Source organism: Amblyomma americanum, chromosome 3 (genome assembly GCF_052857255.1).
Source record: "Amblyomma americanum isolate KBUSLIRL-KWMA chromosome 3, ASM5285725v1, whole genome shotgun sequence".
Taxonomy (NCBI): domain Eukaryota; kingdom Metazoa; phylum Arthropoda; class Arachnida; order Ixodida; family Ixodidae; genus Amblyomma; species Amblyomma americanum.
This window is the reverse complement of record NC_135499.1, coordinates 163,683,783-163,705,053: the sequence shown is the minus strand read 5'-3', so window position 1 is coordinate 163,705,053 and position 21,271 is coordinate 163,683,783. Positions and strand designations below refer to the sequence as shown.

General features: G+C 42.2%; 1 protein-coding gene across 2 annotated transcripts in view; it reads left to right on the top strand.

Moving 5' to 3' along the window:
- Positions 1 to 20,069, top strand: part of RhoGEF3 (Rho guanine nucleotide exchange factor 3) — a 374,922-nt gene extending 354,853 nt beyond the window's left edge. For both annotated transcript variants that reach the window (XM_077658614.1, XM_077658613.1), the window contains exons 6-18: positions 4,106 to 4,342; positions 4,959 to 5,121; positions 6,074 to 6,171; positions 6,311 to 6,481; positions 7,593 to 7,781; positions 8,751 to 8,930; positions 9,125 to 9,229; positions 10,578 to 10,835; positions 11,747 to 11,875; positions 13,053 to 13,137; positions 13,905 to 14,063; positions 14,677 to 14,754; positions 15,975 to 20,069. In XM_077658614.1, the coding sequence (XP_077514740.1) occupies positions 4,106 to 4,342; positions 4,959 to 5,121; positions 6,074 to 6,171; positions 6,311 to 6,481; positions 7,593 to 7,781; positions 8,751 to 8,930; positions 9,125 to 9,229; positions 10,578 to 10,835; positions 11,747 to 11,875; positions 13,053 to 13,137; positions 13,905 to 14,063; positions 14,677 to 14,754; positions 15,975 to 16,180 (2,058 nt within the window). In that variant the 3' untranslated portion in view covers positions 16,181 to 20,069. The remainder of the gene's footprint in view (positions 1 to 4,105; positions 4,343 to 4,958; positions 5,122 to 6,073; positions 6,172 to 6,310; positions 6,482 to 7,592; positions 7,782 to 8,750; positions 8,931 to 9,124; positions 9,230 to 10,577; positions 10,836 to 11,746; positions 11,876 to 13,052; positions 13,138 to 13,904; positions 14,064 to 14,676; positions 14,755 to 15,974) is intronic.
- Positions 20,070 to 21,271: the final 1,202 nt, after the last annotated feature.

The following is a 21,271-nucleotide window of genomic DNA, read 5'->3' as shown; positions in this document are numbered from 1 at the left end:
GCGCGCGAGCTTCGTGACTGCGTCATCCTAGAGTTGTTCGAGCTATAGACTTTTTTTGCGCTGAACCTCTCGTGCACTCGAAGTATTCCAATAACGCGCGTGGCAAGGCCTGAACAGAGTTTTTGCGCCGACTGCTTTTCCGAAGACGAAAAAGGCTGCGGCGCACGCTTTCCTCTTCACTGAGCCCACACTCGCTCAGCGGCTTAGCATCGTCGTCTACGGCGCGGCTCACGCGTTGTCATGGAACCAGCGAAGGCAAGTGCCGCGGGTTACTGTCGGAAAGGTCGGCACACGCTGATGCGTCGCGCCGGCACGTGTTATCCACCATCGTGGCGTGAGGCTTAGCACAGCGGACGGCAGCGCGTCAGGGGCACGCATCGCAGAGAGTTTCGGGGTCTTAGCTAGCTACGCAGCTGGTCCTGTCAGGGCAGCGGCGCTGTGTGGTGCACGAAAGGAAAAATAAACAAATGTGAAAATACGAGGCGAAGGCGTCGTTTCGCGCCCTCGCGCCGGGATGTAGCGTTGCAGCCTAAACGCATCCACAGTGGGCTGGAGCTTGTATTGAAATGTGATCTTATAGCTTATTTTTTTTTCGTCCGAAATAAATTGAAAGTGTGAAAGTGCAGTCGTATTTTTAGTCAAAATGTGCAAAGGTGGAAAATGCCGTCTCTTGTTCTGCAGCCGGCTTCCTTCTGTGTAGTTGCTTTCATACACTCATCCATTATCTGGCAGGTTATTTTCTCATTGCTATATGGTTGGGGTGTCCTTTTTGACGAGACTTCAGTAATGTGAACTGTAAAGTGTGAACTGTAAAGTGTGAACTGTAAAGTTCACCCTATCTTTTGATCTGTCATTTCATCTGGTGCCTTGTTTGCACAGGTGGCAGTGGCTCACTCGTTAAGTTTTAAAACTGCTGCTCTCAAGGTGCATTGAGCAGACACACTATTCTATAAAATTTATGATGATGATATTATATTGGTCGGGTTTATGTGGTTTAACGTCCCAAAGCAACTCAGGCTATGAGGGACTCCGTAGTGGAGGGCTCCAAAAATTTCGACCACCTGGGGTTCTTTAGTGTGCACTGACATCGCACAGTACACGGGACTCTAGAATTTTGCCTCTATCGAAATTCGACCGCCGCGGCCGGGATCGAACCCACATCTCTCAGGTCAGGTCAGATCACCGAGTCACTGCGGCGGGTTATTATTATTATATTATATTAATTTATATTTATAACCCAATCAACCACTGTACATTCAGCGGAAATACGATGTACGTCCCTTTTCGAATATACGGATATCCGTGGGAGATCCGCCGATCTCCGACGGATCTCCCACGGACGTCCGACGGAGGTACATGTGTAACTGGAACGATCTTCCATGGACATCCGATCCGGATATCCCCCGGGGATCTAATGAGGCAATTCGCATGTGATACCTTCTGCGCTTTCATGAAGCAGGCCTTGGTGATTGCAGCCAGTAATATATCTGGCAGTTCCCATGGACTTTGATTTCGGGCATTCTGTGTGCTTTTATACAAGTCTATGGGAACTGCCTGATATATTACTGGCTGCAATCACCATATGTCCATCATTTGTCAGATATGCATGCATCTATGAAGAAACGGCCACAAAGCAAAATGTATCACTTTGAAGGCAATTTTATTAATGACGTTAAAGCTGCTTTCAATCTTCAAGAATTATTCAAGCCGGTCATACCAGCAGAAGTTTCATGCTATAGGAAGAGTTACTGTGAGCAGACAGTACTTTCATGGTTGAACTTGGTATTCCAAAAAGGGATGCTCTGAAAAAACAAATAAAAACAAACACAATACTGTTACTGAAAGGTTGAGCCAATTTTTTAAGTGGGAGATACTGCAAGTGAAAACGTTAATGAAAGACAATACCAGGAGAATTTCGTAATTTTAACCCAGCCTTGCTGCAACATACCAATGCAACTCAGTGACGTGATAAGAGGTACACAAGCATTTGCAATGCATATAGCACACAAAACAAAATCGGGCTAGTAGTCTACAATGCCGCAGTGCCAACCGCAGCTTGCAGAGGTATGTTACCTTCCGGTTGCAAAGGTCTGAAAAAGGGTGGAAAAACACGAGCAGGCAATTTTTTTCCAACCGGTTGCATTAGAAAAGATAATACCACACTTATGTTTTCCTACATATTACTAAAATAGCATTCATTTCCCCTAATGATCCTGAAAATATTTATCCATCACTGTACAATTACACTGCACAGAGCAAAGAAAAAGAAAGTGTCGATTGCATGAGGGGAGGAAACTTGCAATGGAGTTCAAACTTTCCTGCAGGCTGCTGCTGCACACTGCAGGTATCGTATAGGTCATAAGTCAGTCACATCCACACTGCATGGCTAAGGAAATAAAATATGAGAGAGTAACTTGTACTGCACTTTGTTAACATAACGGTTGATGCCATGACATAGCAAAACAATCTTTGTTGACACCCACTGCCCACAAGGTTCACTGATGGAGCAAGCATCCAGCACTAACAGCATATTTGATGATCCACAGCTCTGCCAGATTAAGGAAGAAAGGTCTGCTCACAATCCAGGGACATGTAGCTCTAGGGGTGCCATATATGGTACTGCTACCTTGCTCAGCATTGAACCCTGTCGAGAAGCTGTACAGGTAGATAAATTTTACATCATTTTCAACTTAACTGTAATTTTAAAGACATGGCGTTATTTAGGCACCAGTACACTCCACACTCTGGCCAAACCCACACCGCAAAGGCATTAAGAAACATTATTCTTTCCGTGCTTGTCTTATTGCAGTTGAAGGGCAAGAGACAAGCTCGACGCTCTGGCTTCCGGAGCTTTGTGGTAGGCTCGCGAACCCGGGCAAACACATTTGCGGCAGCTAATGCATCGTAATTGTAACTTCCACTCCAGTACAAACAAGTTGTGCAACAGAGTGTAATTGCGTTGCAGCGCTTCACTCATCCCACAGCAACATCCTCAAAGTAATTTTCAAGCTCAGTTACTTACCTCGCAAGTGATAACACCAGGCCACTTCTTTCATCAGAAGCAACAAAGCATCGGCGTCTCAGAAAGGGATCAGTTCGGTTTCACGAGAGATTCAGGCGCAGAAGAAGGTCTTGTCGAGTGTATAGCTAACAAATCACATTTCCAGTGCAGCCAAGCAACCACACAACAAACCGCACACTGTAGCAAAAATAAAGGCTGAGAGAAGCACATCGCAACGAAAAACGACGCAAAGACAACAAAGACCACGCCGGAACTGCTGACTGACGGATTGGATCGACTTTTAGGCCTATTACCGCTATCGCTCCGCCGCGGCCCCTGGAAGGAGTTTTAGCTTTGATGGAAGGCTGCATCACTGCAAGCATTGTTTACCTCGGTGGAATGCTAGAGAACAAAAGGGTGTTAATTATGAGCACTGGTGCCAGAATGTCATGCAAAAAAATCCAGGTTCTTTCGTATGAACACAATATTAAACTAATTGCTGGTATAGAAATTTAATTGCCTGAATTTTGTCATTGCAAATAAAATGCCTTTTAAATTTATTGTCTGAGGAAAAACAAAATACATATGTGATGTAAGCTCAAATTCCTAAAGAAATATTCACGGATACCTGTCGGACGTCCGTCCGTGGATATCCGCCAGCCATCTGATAATGAATGTCCATCGGACTTTCTCCAAATCTCCAATGCATATACGGATATGGACGTCCGCAGGGATGCTCTACAGACATCCTCACCTGGCGCTGGAGATTCGTATCTTAATCGGACATACCACGGATATCCGTGGTTTACTGGGAATTATTACAAGTATGTTTTACAGGGTGAAATTGTGACTTCACTGAACTGACAATCTTCAGTGTTTCTTTTGTTTTATGGAAATATCAGCATGTTTATTCATTGCCTTTGTGAAGACATTTGCATAGATGGTTTGGCTTTGCTTGTTTCTGTAGATGCTACTTGTTAAGTATACAACATGACTTCCTATTTCTCTTTCCAAGCTGTTTCCTTTCAGTATATTTTTTTAGTCGCATTTTTTCAGTTGATGAAAGCTCTCCTTGCTTTCTTCTTGTGTCGTTCCTGCCTTTAGGCCGATTCCACTGATGACAGCAGCCAGACCAGCATCCAAAGGAAAGCTGAAAGCATATCTGCAGTGATCACCATCAATGGCGTCACCTGCTCAGGTCGTCAGGGGTCTTACTCTAGTCTTTCACAAGCCAGGGCCGAAGCCGAATCTGTTGTGTGTGATGACAATCAACTTCCGAGCTCCCCGCACTCAAGCTCCCACGTGCCACCGCATGCACATAAGGCTCCATCCTTTGATAGGGTGAGCACAACTTCTCCTATGGCTACCAGTGTGAAGCATGCTTCGCTCTTTCTAGAAACAATTCGAGTTCATTGTACCAAAGTTTGATCTTTTATGGCCCACATATGAAAACACATACAGCATTTTTTTGGCTTGCTCGGAGTATCTCGGAGTGGTTCAGAAATCATTGGAGCTTTTAAGACAACAAGAAAAGCAAATAGGTGTTATTGCCATACTGTAATATCACGAAAGACGACAGCGCTTGAGTTGTTAGTCAGCACTGTGTTGTCTTGCCTTTTTCTTAGTCTGTCTCCTTTCGCACTGTTAAAGTATGGAACATTCGAAATAACTCGCCAGCTTTTTGGCCTCCAGAGATATTAGTAACTGAGAGAAATCAGTTGCATTATCATTGTAGGCATCCTTACTGTAAATATTATTTTTCCTCATGTGGGATTTGTTTTTTTTAGTGGTCACATGATGCTAGCTTAGCAGAATACAATAAATAGCTCTTTTGGCCTTTGCATGTGTGTATGAGTACTGAAGGCTTTCACTGTGTTGTACTATTATTGGTACTTTACTAAGGATGTACTTCTATTTTTTTTAATCCCTTCTGATGAACTGTTTATTTGTGAAACAGCAATTCTCTACGCCACCGCCAATTAAGACAAGGATTGAGCGTAGCCGCCCGACAATTCGTCGACAGAAAGGCCGGGGTGCTCTGCGGAGGTCTATAAGCCAGCCGCTGGACCTTGAGAAGTCCGATAAGAATGACCTTGCCCAAAAGGAGCAGCTTTCTCATGGTAAGATGATTTTTCCAAATATGAAGTAAGTTGGGTGTGTGTACACATAGTGAATTACAGTTGTTCACATTGGTAGCTGTGTCGTGCTGACCCAGTTGGCCGATGATGGATCTGTGTGAAGTTTTATTCAACTGAGTAGACCTGCTCATGATAGTGTCAAATAGTTGTTAACAGCATCATTTATGTTAGGCAGTGGTTTATGTGAAATATGGCAGCCACTGTACAGAAACCTGTCCAGTCAGGTAAAGTCACGTTACATGAAGACATGTCATCACCAGTTGACGCACAAACAAAAAGGTTTAGTGTAGTTATTCTCATAATAAATACACCTTTATCTGAGAACAAGTAAGAAAATTTGTGGTGGATGTATTCATTACATGTGATATTAGCAAAAGTTTATATTTTTGCCTCCAGAATAACGGGTGCATTCATTTGCTAAGTGTGTCTGTTATACAAGTAGATATTGTATGCTAAAATGTCTATCTGTTTCGTTGTTTGTGCACACACTGAAGTGTCATCCTTTTTCTTCACAGCTTTCTTTGGTGTCTACTGATTCAAATAAGCTAGTTTCCTTGTGGTCTACAAGATTTTTTCGACTAGGTGTCCTTTTAAACACTAAAATGGCTGTCTTTCTGTTCTTGTATATGCCTATGGCATTATAGTTTATTGCTGACAAAGCAGCAGTTGTTTCATAGACAACCATGATAAATTCTTTGCACTTCGAGGTAATGTTGCACATAAATCCACTGAGTTTCATATTGATACAGCTCCTAGTAACATATTTTGCTATATTCAGAATTTATTGTTCCCTTCAATGCTGCTTACAGGATATTACAAGAAAAGCCGGTGACGAAAGAGCCTGTATTAAACGGTGCCTTGTTTATTGTTGTTCAGTGTTGTTCTGCTTGTTGTCTGCTTCATTTTTGCTTGTTTGGCTTTTCTCATTCCTTAGGCTTGTCAGACCAAGAAGCATCCAGAAACCCCAGTACAGCGTCTTCAGAGGAAGACTTTTCATCTGACGGGGAGTCCTATTCTCAAATTCCCAAAGATGTGAGTGGTTGAGTATTTCTCAGGTGTTGAGGGTAGTAAATCTTTCCCAGCCAGATTGATTTTCTGTGCTTTGAACAACAGCAGATGTGCATTGTCTTTGTTGCATCTGTTTTCTTTTTGGTTTCTTTTTTTTGTTTAGTATGAAGGCGTTACGTACGTTGAGGCACTTTGGGACCATGTGACCCTAGACTCTGAGGAGCTGGCCTTTCAAGCCGGCGAAGTGATCGAAGTGACCGACATGTCTGACAAGGACTGGTGGTGGGGCTCAGTTGACCAGCGGCATGGCTGGTTCCCAGCAGCATTTGTTCGGGTAAGGAAATGGTTTCCCTTTTAAAATATCTTTGCAGTCTTGGAGGAGAAAAAATAAATGGAACTATTGAAAAATGTGGCAAGGTACCATATTATGCTGAAATGGCATTTTTAATGCTTGACAATGTTTCGGATTTTTTGCATACATTGTTTTTGCTGCTTTTATTTTGTATTGGAACCAGGATGACGCTTAGAGGCTGAAAGGATCTCTCAGCAAAAAGAAATCCTGGGCATTTCTTGTGCTATTACGGCAGGTAGAGCTCACACGGGTTTGCTCAACACAGCAGCGTCCTGATAATTACTCCAATTTTGGCACCACATGGAGTCCATGCTTGCGTTTAAAATGACCAACAAGAAGACTGTTTTCAAGTTGAAGAAGCAGTGCAGTGGTGATTCTTTGAGCAATGAACAGTTTAATGGGATTACAAAAGTTTAGAGTAGCAATGGGAATAGCAGTACAGAATAGCAAAGCATAATGTGTACCACTACCAAACTCATTAATGTTCAAGGGTGGAGGATTTCATGTCATTTTTTATGTTGTGGGCACTGTCATTCAAAAGCAGGCTGATAGGTACAGCTTTCTTTCTTGGGAAAAAAAAGGTTCTGAAGGTGCATGAAATTCGTTTCTCTGCTAATAATCTTGTAGCGGTGAGCTGGCCGAAAAATTTATTATGCATTTTGTTAGACTAGCTCCCACTAGGACTGCTTGTTTGCCGATTTCCAGTATTTGTAGCTCAGCAGCTGTGGTTACAAATTTAATCAGCGATTTTTATGCAGAATGCCATTTTTGATGGCTCTTATGGCGGGAACTATTTCTATCCTTAGGCCCCCACTGCTCAAAACTACATTGATGATGCCATCTCACATCTAAGAGGGCTTTTGCTCGTCTAAGTCCTTTAAAAGTCATGCAAGATCTTAAGATTCGTGACCTCAATTTACATTGAAAGCTAGACAAGAGGTGAAGAGGCCACAGCGTTGGGGCATCCTCCAGTGCACACATACTGCTCTGTATGAGTGCAATATTGCCAGGAAATGCAGGGCTGTTCCTTACATTTCATTTTTAACACAAAGCAATGTTCACCATTGTGCCTTTGTTGCGTGGTCGCTTGCAGTTACGTGTTGGCCAGGAAGACACTGTGGAGGATTGCATCACCAAGATGGCAGATGGCACACTCACACAGCACAAGCCTCGAAAGATGAGCATTGGCCTACTGAGCAACGAAGAGGTGCGCGCCAAGGTTGTCATGGAGATTGTCAACACCGAGCGGGACTTCGTGCGCCATCTCAAGGATGTCGTTCAGGTGGGTGACAATTTTTATAGTACGCATTTCCAAGAGCCAACTTTTTCTTAATGCAAGTAGTATTCACTGCCTTATAATGATGGTAGGACATGGGTAGACCAGTTATTTTTTAAATGTAGGTAATGCATGCTGTAAAAGCACTTCAAAGCTACAACAATATGTAGCTGGGTTAGTTAAATGATATGAGAACATGAAAAAACAACGCATAGAAGCAGAACAAAGAAGTAATGACACACAACACCGTGTGACTTTTGTCATTTGCTTGACCTTTTTCCACATGCTGTTTTTCAGCGTGTTCTATCAAAGAACATTGGAGCATGAAAAAATGCTGAAGTAATGTGTAATAAGACTCGTATGTCAGTGCAACTCTTAACACTAATTTCAGGCAGAAAAGGAAAGAGAAGAACTTGCAAAAAATTGGTGGAATTGGTTTAACTGTTTTATGCCTTTTTTTGTATATGCTGGAAGTATGGGTACTTCACAACATTTAGTATTTATTTTGCCCCTAAAAGTGATACTTACTGATCTTCTATTCACCTTGCAGAAACAGTCTGCCACTTCATGACACATGGTTTTGTTGCACACTGTTGTTGATACAGGACTATTATTTTTTTTTTTCTCTGTCGTTCTGATGAGGCCATTACTAAGCGCACAATTTTTTTTTTCAAGAAAAAATAAAACCGCTTATAACGCAGTGTGCAGAAATGTTCTTTCTTCTGTGCGTGGTGCAACTTCTAAGAAAGTGGTCCTCGAACAAGGGCTTGCAGACCACGGGCTTACTGTACGGAGTAGATTGTGCCTTTTAGCCAGTCGTGCCTTTCAGCCCTGCTTCTCCCTGAGTTATAATATATGTAACTAAATACATAATATTGTAAAAATAAACAAAAAGGTTAAGATCTGAATGGCTGAGAGCCAGTGGTACTTGCACAAAACAAACTGAAGATATCTGTTTTGCATGTCTGTCAACAGGGCTACCTGGCACAAGTCCGACGGAGGCCCGACATGTTCTCTGAGGAGCGCCGTGCAACCATATTTGGAAACATTGAGCAGTTATACGAGTTTCAGAATGGCTTTCTCAAGCATCTTGAGTCTGCTGTTGATTGGGAGCAGCCACATCTAAGTCAGATCGGACGTGTGTTCCTGAAGCATGTAAGCCACCACTTTTTATTTTATTTTCATTCTTGTAGCTCTGGCATCGCTTCCATATTGTTCATATAAAGTTTTCATTATTTGCAAAAGCAGTGCATGATTTGAAGTACACATTTGCATAGACTACATGGCTGCCTGTGGTTGCTGTGACCATTGACATGAAACACTAATTTTTTTATTTTTTTTTGTTTCAGAGGCAAGAATTCAAGATCTATTCGGAGTACTGCAACAATCACCCACTTGCTGTCAGCGAACTCCAAGAAGTCTATGCTGACTCCAAATATGTTCATTTCTTTGAGGCAAGTGTGTCATTTCCTTTGAAACCTTCCCTGCAAAATTGGGTCAATTTGTAATTCAAACCAAATTGGGTGGTAATTCCATTATAGTTTCATGATAAGTCTGTATCAGAACGTTAATGATCTCTCTGATGTGTCAGTTTGTATATAAAAGGCTCAATGTTACAGAAGGAACTAGCAGAACCAAGACTTCTTCTTCAGCACATATTGATAGTGCATTTCTGAAGTCTCCTCATTGTGTGCATGGTTCCAGTTTTACATGTTACTGTTTAATAAAACACGTTGCGGGGCTAGTTGGTGATGCATTTTTATTTTCATGAAATTAAACAGCGCTACACATTTAGACGAATACACTGTTCTGTCATGTCTTTCTGTGTATTTGTCGAAATGTGTAGCACTGTTTAATTTCAAGGAAAAAAAAAATGCTACTGTTTGCCGTTATTTCTGGACAACTCTGCTGAAAAGAGTAACAGGGGAAGTGAAAAAGTTCTACCAACAATACCAATACTTTCCTCTTTGTCATGACGAGAAGTCAAGCAAATATAAAAATACACGTAAACTTGTAACCGTTCTTGATATGTATTTCACAAATATCAACTTGAACATTTAGGCACTTCTATTTCTTGCTAAAAATATCTAAGAGCAAGTAACTGCCATTTTGGAGTTTAGCACATAGTATGTGACAAGATAAAAAATAATAACTGCATTATACTTTGCCATTTAAACATGGGAAGAAAATGCCATTGCTATGGATATAAAGCAGCTGACTATTTGAAATACCAGAAGAGAAACATTGGTTGCGTTAGGTGTCTACAGGCTCACTCAGAGGGCGTGTTCAGATTTAATGGTAATTATTGGAAACAGTTCTGAACATTGACAGTCATTTCAGAACTGAACATGTGGGGAGAAAGCTTTCTCTTTATCGTTTTTAGGCATATTTCTTTTTAGTCTGCTGTTCTATTTGGCTAAGCAATAACATCATAGTCTCTCTATCTCCTCTGCCTGTTCTAGAGGAGAGGCTTTAAACAGTAATACTTAGGACTCTAGGCTTATGTTGAACATGAGAAGAGCGAGATATGTTCTTCATTTGTTCGCTCGTTTTGTTCTTTTTCATACGATGTCGCTGTTGTCAGAACATGGATGTCCAAAACTGTATCGAGAATTTAGGTGTCACTTGAAACCTACCGAATATATCTAATTTCTATGCTCGGCAGCCTTTGTCCAGCAGTTGCAGAGATGCTTGTCATATCTTGCTTGGCAGGTGTTTGTCATATCTGTGGTGCGGAGAAAATGAGGCCGTAGAAAGGTTTCAGTTTTTTCTTACATTTCTTTTCTTTGTTTCTGCATGCAGGCATGCCGCCTTCTCCAGGACATGATTGACATCTCCCTGGATGGGTTCCTGCTGACCCCAGTGCAGAAGATTTGCAAGTACCCGCTGCAGCTGGCTGAGCTGCTAAAATACACACGGCCTGACCATGCCGACTACCATGCTGTGCGGGAAGCCCTGGCAGCCATGAAGGGCGTGGCTCAGATGGTCAACGAGCGTAAGCGCCGCATGGAATGCCTAGAGAAGCTGGCCGAGTGGCAGAACAGCGTCTTCAACTGGGAGGCAAGCTCTCTCTCTCTCTATCCTCTAACACATCTGCACCACTCTGCAGCATCTTTAAAGTGTACGGGCAAGCAGCTTGGGCCCATGGTGCTGCCAGTATTTGCAGACACTTCAAGCAGCTTGGAGCAAGTTACATTCTTGTGGCGTTTAAAGCCAGAAAGGCACACTGTTTCGTGGTCTTCTCCTGTCTTTTGTGATGCTAATAGTGACTGCGAGACATCCAGCCAACATTCTTAGTATGCACAGACAGTTTAAAGCACGACCAGTGATACAGACTGCTGCTGCATCTTTCGTAAAGCAGCGACTAGGAAATCAGATTCTCTGCAACCAGTTATGGGCACATCTCAGTGTCTTGTCTGTGTATGACATCGTGTGGTAATCTGCTCACAATGACCACTGAAGATTTCATTTCTTTTATATTCTTGCTCTGTCTGGCAGAGGGAATAAGCAAGAAATGTTTGTAGTGCAGATAATTGGGCACCGCTTGGCATTGTACAAGGAAAGTTAACAGCGAACAACTTTCTGGTTCATTGCACAGAAAGGCCTTGGTGCCCTTGGCATCACTCCTGTTTCTGCAGCCTCACTGCTTCATCGTTCTGCTATCTTGCATGTTAAATTAATTTTCTGCTAATCACACTTTGATGCTGTTCAAATTTTGCTTAGAACCGGTGCAGCAGCCTCTGCTGCAAGCATATGTTGAGTTTTGGAGCAGGATTCAACCTTGTTTCAATGTATTTGTTTCTGAAGGGCTGTGTGTTGCCACCTGTTTAAAGAGCTCGCTTCATATCTATAAATTCAAGTCTCATTTCATGCAACTCAAAGCTGCTCCTAGTGACATTATAAGATATGACATTGGATGCCATGAAGTGCTTTCGCTGATTGTTTGTTTTTTTCCCTCGTGCATCCAACAGGGTCCCGACTTGCTGGACACAAGCTCCATGCTGGTGCACTCTGGTGAAGCAGTTCGAGTGTCATCAGTGTGGTCCAGGGATGTGGTCAGCCTGTTTTTGTTTGACAACCTGCTGGTGTACTGCAAAAAGGTGAGCTGCCTCTTTCACCACGGAATGGTGAAGCCTTTCTGTGGACCTCCCCCCTTTTTTTTGTTATGGACAGGTCAGCTGCCATGGTGGTTGAGTAGCTGTCTTGTTTTATACTACCATGTGCAGGTTCAGTTCAGCTGTAGCAGCTAACAGAAGAAAACTATAAAAACACCTTGATGTCAAGATTTCAGTGCAGATTAAGGGCCACATGCGATTGAAATTGCTCAGGAGCCTTTTACCAAGTCATGCCTCATGGCCTAGGTGTTGCTTTGGAACAGGAAAATTTAACAACATGAGCGTTTTGTGGGGCAGTTTCTGTCACGTAGGGTAGAGAGCTGAATAAGCAGATTGGGGGCCCATGCTGCCGCCAGGTGCACAGCTTGTGATTGCAGAATTTTTGACAAAACAGTCATGTGGGATATTCACACAAAATATTAGTAAACAACTGCTTATATGAAGCCACTGATTATGCATTGTACATTCAAATTTGAATAATACAGCATTGGCAGCATAAATGCATTTTCACAAAGGGGACCACAAATTAATTATAATAAAGAATTAAAAACAAGAGGAGCTTTTTTAATACACTTGATGCTGATGCTACCAAATCATCAGTTTGATTAAACCGTATGTTTGAATTAAGTGGATTCATATCAACAAGAGCCTACTGTATAAGCAGAATCAAGCTTTCAATTATTCAGTTCATGGGTGCACCGAAAAATTATGTAAAAAAGAACTGGTTCTTGTTTTAATACAAACAACAGAATCATTTGGCATACCTGGTGCCGTCTTCCTGTTGATTATTTTAGTAAGACTATTGGCTGGATTTTTTTCTTTAGGTGTGTATTAGAATGGTTAGCTTTTGATTGCATAAGCATGGTAACACCTTGCCTAGTTTTAAAATATTTAGCAGCTCTGTTAAGTAGTAGTAGTAAAGTTTTTGTCTGTATTGAATGGGTTGTGCATGTAGAACAATGGTATACATACTCTAGCACCAATCACACAATTACTCTGTTTGCCTACACAGCATTTTATCTCAAGTATTTTGTAGCGTGATTTATGCAAATTATATGTCATCAGCATTAACAACCACATATCTCAGGTGGTTGTGAATAAAGCAGAAGTTGTCATTGTTAAAACTTACTCAGATGTTGCATGTGTCTTTTATTATGCTCAGGACATGATAAAGAGGAACACATTGTCATACAAGGGCAGACTGAACATGAACTCCTGCTGCGTTGTGGACGTTGAGAACGGCAAAGGTAAGCGTTGTTACAAAATGCTACCTGCTAGATCTTTGTGCTTGAAGACAGCATTTGAGATGTCACTGCATTTTGGTGTGAAGCGAAAATTATGAGATCTTTGGCACCAGTTTTGCATTGCTTCTCCATGTTTTATGCTTATAATTCACCACTTGCATTCTCAAGCTACATTCGACCACTTATCTGTTTTAATGTGCTTCTAATATCACTTGCTAAGGCAGAAACCTTTTTCACACCTGGTACACTACACTTTGCTTGGTGGAAACAATACAAAACGCCTTTTCTGTTGTTGCTCTCATTTTTAAATAAGAAAATGCAGGCAGAATTTGAATAAAATCACACCTATATTGAGCATAAGCTTTCAAACTTCTCCTTTTGATATCTTAATGTCACCTTCCTTTTTCCTTTTGTTTTGCATGCTGTTATCTGTACCATATTAAACCAATAACTAAAAGCAAAAGGTTATTCCCCACCTTTCACAAGGTTACTAAATCTTCAGTTGCAAACATGATCATTGCTAAACCATAGTGATGGTAGTCTCCTTGTGGCGAGGCTGCAGTCCATGTATCCTGAGCTACTAGGACATCATTGTGAGATCCATTGAACTTCACCTAACATGCAACTTGCTAGGTGCTGTGTAAAATTCTGTTAGCTTAAGTGATAACCAATTTGACTTCATAGAAGGCTTGTGACATGCCATTATTAATTTAGGTGCTGGGCATTGCAACTAGCGCTCAGAATATCTCATGGTACACTTTTCCTCTCAGATTCCCAGTTTGGAACAACCGTGAGGAATGCCTGGAAGATATACTGCACCACGAGGGAGAAGTGGTACCTGTTCTACACAAAGACAGCTGCTGAGAAAGAAAAGTGGCTGCAGGCATTCCACGCTGAACGGAAACGGGTGCGAGACGACCGGGAGCAAGGTAATGTAGTGCAGTTATAATGTTGATGCATAGACATATATTGTCAACTGCAACAGTTCGTAACCTGCTGGAGGTGTTCAGAAACAAGCATTTCTGCATGGAATATGCTAGGAACCAGCTGATGCAGAGAAGAGTATTGGGCTGCACATACAGTCTGTGTGATTTTTTTTTTTCTCATGCTCCATTGCCTTAAACTTTTGCAGTTAACAATACATTTCATTCCTTTTTTAATAATGTGAATTGCTAATGCTAATAGAAACAGGAAATCAGTCTTTATATTATTGACTGCAAAGAAAAAAAAAGTATGATATGGGAACACAGAACACATTCGTAGCCCGAACGAAAAGTGTTAATGTGAATCTGCCTCGTGTGTCATTCCAAGTAGCACTATGTTGACTGCAGTTTTATATCTGATCGTGTTCTTTGTGCATGCAAGGTGACGGGCACTAGTGGTGGTAATTTACGGTATGTTCCTGGAATGCTCAGTGCTGTAGTACTACCAGTGCCTCTTGTGTTATCACCATGGAGTAAGTTGCAGGAGGTCTGTCATGCACTTTTTAAATTTGTTGTTCTTTGTTGGTAGTGACTAAGCCTCAACTTTGCTAACTTTCAGGCTATGTTGTGACCGAGAGTGCTAAGAAGTCTGCAAAGATGGCCCTGCACAACAAGCTTAAGCCAAAACGTCCACGCGGTAGGTAACCTCAGCTTTTTCCTTGCCGTCAGGAGTATTTGAATCGGTTCCATGCTGTTGCAAAACCCTCGCAACCACTGCCTGAAAGTGAAGTGTACAGTGGGATTTTAGGGCTATACAGCCAACCATATTCCACCCTTCCTAATATTGGAATCTCAATGATATAAATTTCAGGTGGTCATGAAAAACATTCCTATCTGCAATTCGTATTGTCCGAAGCGAGCAAAATTCATAGCAGAAGCATGGGAAATACATTTACGCATATCTGTTGTCGGCTTACAGGATTTGTTTATGGCCGCGCCCACCATTCATTCGCTATATTGCCACAGTGCAGGCCAAATGCTACCACTTGTGGCTCATGTGACTGGTGTTCCTGGCCCATATGTAGCTTTAGGATATTAAACTCTACATACCATACTACACCATACCGTACTAGCTGCACCTTAGCATCCCATAGCATACCATATGATACCAAGCCAAACCATATGCTACCTTTAAAAAAACCCTGAAATGATTTTGATGGTCATATTCTAGTGCAACAGATCTGTGGAGATTGCCTTTGTGAGTATTTGAGTCAAATTTAAAAGCTTTGAGTAGAACCTATAGTTTATAAGTAATTTTTAAAAACTACTGCTTACAATGGCTTGCAGCTGGTTAGGACAACACCTTACAGTGTGTTCTTAGCTGCCCCTATCCCGCTGACATAAAGTGGGCAGTCCAAGTGAGCCTTCTCATTGGGTATGCCCAACTAACGTAGGTGGGATGGGGTGCAATGGGGCCAGGCAGGGTGTAATTCCGACCTGTTTTCTTTGTTTCTTTTTCTGGTGCATTGGCGTGTATTAGTTGAGGGGGCAGAGATGGAGGAGCATCATTATTAATGCCGATATTTTCAGTTTTAATGAATCTAGCTTAAATGTTTTTGCAGTGCGGTGACAAGTTATAGAATGCCATCACTCCTACGCATTTTCTAACCTCAGTAATTATCATATCATGGTCCCTTTAATGCCCATGAAACTGCATGTTGGGAAAACAGATGGAGAATGCATCAGCTAGAGGAAGAAAACTTTGAAAATACCCAGTCATCTATTGGTGAACATGCTGCATTGCACAAGCACATTATGTTCATTATGTTATATACATGTACTAACCGTTTTTATGCGGTTAGTACATACAACACTAACATACCTAAATTAACTTTTTTGGTATGTTGTCGTTTGCAGCAAAGCTGCCCAAAGGCCCCCGGTCTCAGCATCCTGATGTCGCAGTCGTCGAGATTCTTCTCGACCCTCCTGGCCCAAAGCCTCGAACTGGCAGCCTGCCATCGACTCTTCACACCAGCCACCACACCGTCTCAGCCAACGGATTGCCAAAGAAGAAGGGTTCAGGCTGGTTTCACTTTGGCAGTGGCAAGAAGGTCAAAAAGTAGGGGTGTGCAAACATTGTAAATATTTTTCAAATACAAATGGAATGTGAATATTAAGGAAGACGGAGTCAATATGGATCACCTGTTGTGTGGCCCCTCTCTCCTCCATCCGTAAATGTTATGAAGAGCCATCATGGGAGCGAGACTGAACAAAATCACTTTTTGCCAGCTTCAAAATGCAGAGCCGTCTTTGCACCAATGTGCACTCTAGTTGCAATGGGTTGGAGAGCACACAAGGTGCGCATATGGCACCAGGATTTACCACTTCTGTTTGCCGCTGCTACCAGAGAGGAAAATAATGAGCTACGCCCAACTGAAATGTGACTTCTATTGAAGGACGTGAATGAAACAGTCGGCTTGTATCTCATGACTGATAGAGCTGGCTGTGCATTCTGTACAAGCTTACTGACGACGACCTTTGCAAAGAAGCCAAACAAGGCTATGGCCACAGTCAACTTTCAAATAGCACTTGAACCTCTGCATGCTTCTTCAGTTCGTTATAGCTAGCCACTGTGCCTCTTGAACACAAAAAAATGACCCAGATTGCTCCGGGCACAGCATCTGATACCAGCCAATAAAAATGATGCCATGTGAGAGGTTCCTATAAGGCAAAGCGAAACTTACAGCATGGTAGCAGTGATAGGTACTGTTCCTACCAGCCGAGGATATCACTGTGGTCAACTTGAAGAATGCTTGATGATATGTGAGCAGAGGAGCTATCTGTTTGTGCTGTTTTAGGATGTTATCCAATCGCATATGAATGTCACTGGCTGATGTGACAGGCAGTATCGTACAAGGTGGTGACTGCTAACAGCCAGTTTACAGATAAATGATCATTGTAATTATTGCTAAAAAAATATTAAATGGAACAGTGGCTTCCACAGAACAAAGACCAGCCAAGTGGACACAAAATGAATAAATGAGACAGATATATATACTCTTCCTAGCGTTTAGGACCAGTGCATCATAGTTTTGACTGGTCACACAGTTAAACCTCATTGTAATAAAATTAAAAAGGGTGAAAATGCTTGTTCGTTTAATGTTTTGTTTTATAACTGTAAATGACCTTGACCTCAAGCTTTTGGCACCACTTCAGCTGTTCAGCTAGCAAGAGTTTGACTGAGGTAGAAGTAGCGGCCTGCAAAAAGGCTGAGCAACTCTGTGCATGATAAAATCCTAATACCATTTGTTATGTTGCATGCAGAAGCAAGAAACAAATCAGGTATGTGCAGTATTGGACGCATGCTGCATAACCTTCTGATGTGAGAATACCTAATAAAGTCTTTCGCATAGGTTCGGGCTAGCAGGCAGTCTATTGAATGGTCTTCCACAGTGAACCACAATAAAGAATCAAGGATGTAAGAAAGGGACATGGCCTACGTGGGTCAAGTGCTACCCAATGTCTGTCCTATGTCCATTTCATATTTCTTTATTTGTTGTGGCACACTTAACAAGATATTTCAGTGAAAACGCCATGCGAAGTAGTCTGCTGTTTTTCTGTTTGGAGAGATTATTCGTCGTGTATTTGGAGGGAAATTTTATTTTGTTAAAATGAAATGAAGGATACTTGCATTTTTATGCGCACTTTTAAAATGAACTGCTTGTGATTTGTTATGTCTGTTATCTCACTGGATGTCATTTTCTTTTAGCAAAGTTTGACTGTGTGAACGTGGAAAGTCAGTGACAATTCACGAGAGGCATATTGGTGTCTGCCTGTCAAAATCTATAGTGCAGCTTTGCATGTCGTGCATCCTGTCACAGATGGCATCATCCTGAAATTTTGTTTCATTAGTGCCTCTGCTTTAATAGCGTACCTTGCTTTGTCATTGATTTTGTGATGTTAATTGCCTAGATTTTGAATGGAAATGAAATATTGCTACTTGGCATTCAGTTTTTATTCAGAGTGTCAAAATGTTCACCCACCCTTAGATTGGGAGCTGGCAGCTTGTTTTTCTGTCTTTCCATCAACCCCCAAAATGCACCATTCCATTCTGCATGTTGTGTTTTGGACACTGTGGCCTTTTATTTATACTCTCTTTGCTGGGAATAGGGGTAACCCAGAAATGTCATGCGCCTTGGTACACGCACATGTGGGAGATGGCTGAGGCCTGGTCCTCTTGTATGATCAAACTACACAGGTCTCTTTGTAGGCCTAACCAAGTCACAGAAAAGAAGAAAAGAGTGGGGAAGCACTTGATGCCTAATCTGAAACTTGCAATCGCATAACATAGACATGCTTGTTTTTGTATGAAATGCTGACAAAGTGTCACGCATTTACATAATGGCATATACACGATAATCATATTTAACAGTTAATCCTGCCATCCTGGGGAGTGTAAAGTGGATTGCAAGGCGTACAATTTGCGTAATCCTGGCAGTGGCCAGTCTGCCTTGCAGATTGCTATGTCACCTTGTTGCTCTGCGAACGTTTGAAGTGGACTTCAGGTTCTAAAGTTTCGAGGTCTCAAGAGATTTGAGTGACGGTGACATGAGATGCCTGCTTACGTGGGAAGATTACTATTTATTAGTCAAGGTGCTGCCACTGGTAGATTCGTGTTTGGCCTTCTGGGTCAGTTATTGCTGTAGGACATTACTGCTTGTCTGCTCTGCCCCTTGTGCTGTTCAATCGCAGGTATATGCCGCTGTATACTTTGCCAAGATTGTCACTTGGAGGCAATAACCACTGCAGCTTTGAAGTCTGTATATTAACATCTGTTTCTCTGTGTGGCATATTGCACTGCCCTTTTTTTATTTATTTAATGGTGGTGCTACTCACTTGCCCTATCCAAACATGTAAAACCACTGTCCAACTAAACAGAACTCTGCCATACTCAGAATGTTTAATCAGTGGTCTGGTAAGACCTGCTGGTAACAGGATGGTGATAAAAACGTTGCTCTTTTGTTTATTGTTATCATGCTTCATGGACTTTTGCCAGTGCTCTATGCATCTGCAGCCTGTCTGCAGTTACAAGTGACATATACTATTGCATCCTGTAGTCACAGGGGTTAGTGCTAATACTGTTGGCTCTTTATGATGTTTGCCCAGCCATTATAGCCACTTGTGTTGGTTACTCTTGCATGGTTTTTTTCTCACCCACTGTTTATAGGATCTTATGTACATAACTGCTTGGCCAGCAAACACTAAATGTTCTGTATAATGACCTAGTCTAGACGAAACAGCCCAGACGTTGCACCTTGTTTATTGCATAATAGCTATGAACACTCAGGCTACTTTTATTTGCGTGCGTGTTGCACAAATGTTTAAGGCGTTGTTGTTGCTGATGTAGTGGAAACTTGACACATTTCTGTACAGGTACAACTCACTCACGGGTTTCTGCAGATTGTAACATTGTTGCATCCAAGTGTTGTCTCTAGGTGATTGTAAATGATTCCACCCTCTAGGTCTTGTTACTTCCCCAACCAGCAACATTGCGTGCACCCGCGCGTTATCACGCACTGCACTGGACAGTGTGGGATGAAGCGCTTCCTCTGTCTTGTTGGTAGTGCTGCCAGTGTGGACCGATTGTGTGGATTGTTAAGTGTGTCAGCACTCCTTCGGACATGTTCTTACCTTCTCCGAATGGCACAATCTTTCTTTTGTATAACGTCTTCCAGTGACAGGCACCTGGGGCTGTCCCAGACCAGCTAGTCTATAGCAGGAGGAGATGGGGACGGTAGCACCTGAGTCGAGGCACAGCGTGGATGTCCCAAGGCCGAAGCCCTTATTGTGTCAGACTCTGTGTGTCTGTGTGTGTATGATTTGGGCCTTTTGTAAAATATGCGCCTGTATATTTTAAACTTGTACATACTTTTATATGTTTCCACCATCTCTAGGATGTTGCAGAGTGTTTATGCATGAAATAAATATACGTTTACATTTACACATCCTGTTCCACTTGTTTGAGTCATTAATCTGTGTTTCCAGGGCTCTCCTGAGCCTTTCTCTGTGTTCGGAGGGCCAATGCGACTGATATTTACGCAGGACTAGGTGAGAACATGACGCATGACATAAATTAATTGCCTTGCACTTGCATTCTACAAGTTCACTACCATCATTTCTTGAGTCTGCTGGCAAGTTGCATATTGATGGTCATAAGTGTGCATGCTGCAGTGTGGAACAGTCTCCAGAGAAGCATATTTGTGCCCAGAAAAGTTGCTGGAAGGTATATAAGTCGGCAGTGTTCAACATTGGTCGTGATGCTGCTACCCAAGGATTCATATCTAAAAAGCCATTTAATGCATTGGCCTTAGAAAGAAAATTCACAGGGACACCTAATTCCATCATATGCTAGCAATGCAGTAGCGTTAGCAGCCGCTGATGCCTTTACAAAAAGTGATGTCACTTCCGTCCAGCCAGTGGGCGAATTTTATGACCGGCAAGGCATTTTGGCCCCATGGGGCTCCTAACGTTACTGTTTTAAAAAGCGCTAACAACTCTAGGCATGTTTTCGAAGATTCTTCACTAAGCCAAGCCATTTTGCCAAAACTAGGCCAGCTCAAGTCTGTGAATTGCAAGTGGCTCATTTCAGCAAAGTGATTCAAATCATTCCATCTTTTGCATAGCTGTAAATTTACAATGGCAATTTATGCAAGTTATCCTGTGAATATGCAGTCAAACTAGGCATGTTTGTTGCCAAGTAACCAGCACAGCCTGAAAATACAGCAATGGAACATTCACAGATCTAAAAGTTCGTGTGAGGTGTCCAGAGAACAACTCGTGTCATCAAGAGCATGGAATCTGTGCAAACCTTTTACTAAACGTGGCCAATAGACTTCATGACTGACCTGCATTGTATGGACGTGAAATCACATACTAATGTGGCTAGCTGCAGCTGTCAACGTTCATCGCTTTTAATAACAGCCTGTGTCACAAGCCGAAGGCGGCAGAACAGCAGCACTAGAATAGTGGTGAGCATGCCTGGATCCAGAGGAGGGGGTGTGCAGTCTTTTGCCTATCTTTTCTAACTTTTCAGAGCAGTCTGCAGCATATACTGCAGACAAGACGTTATTCATATGCGTTCAATAAATACAACCAGGAATTGTAGTCATATAAACCAGGTGTAGCACTCTGGCCACTCTGGCTACACCCTGGCA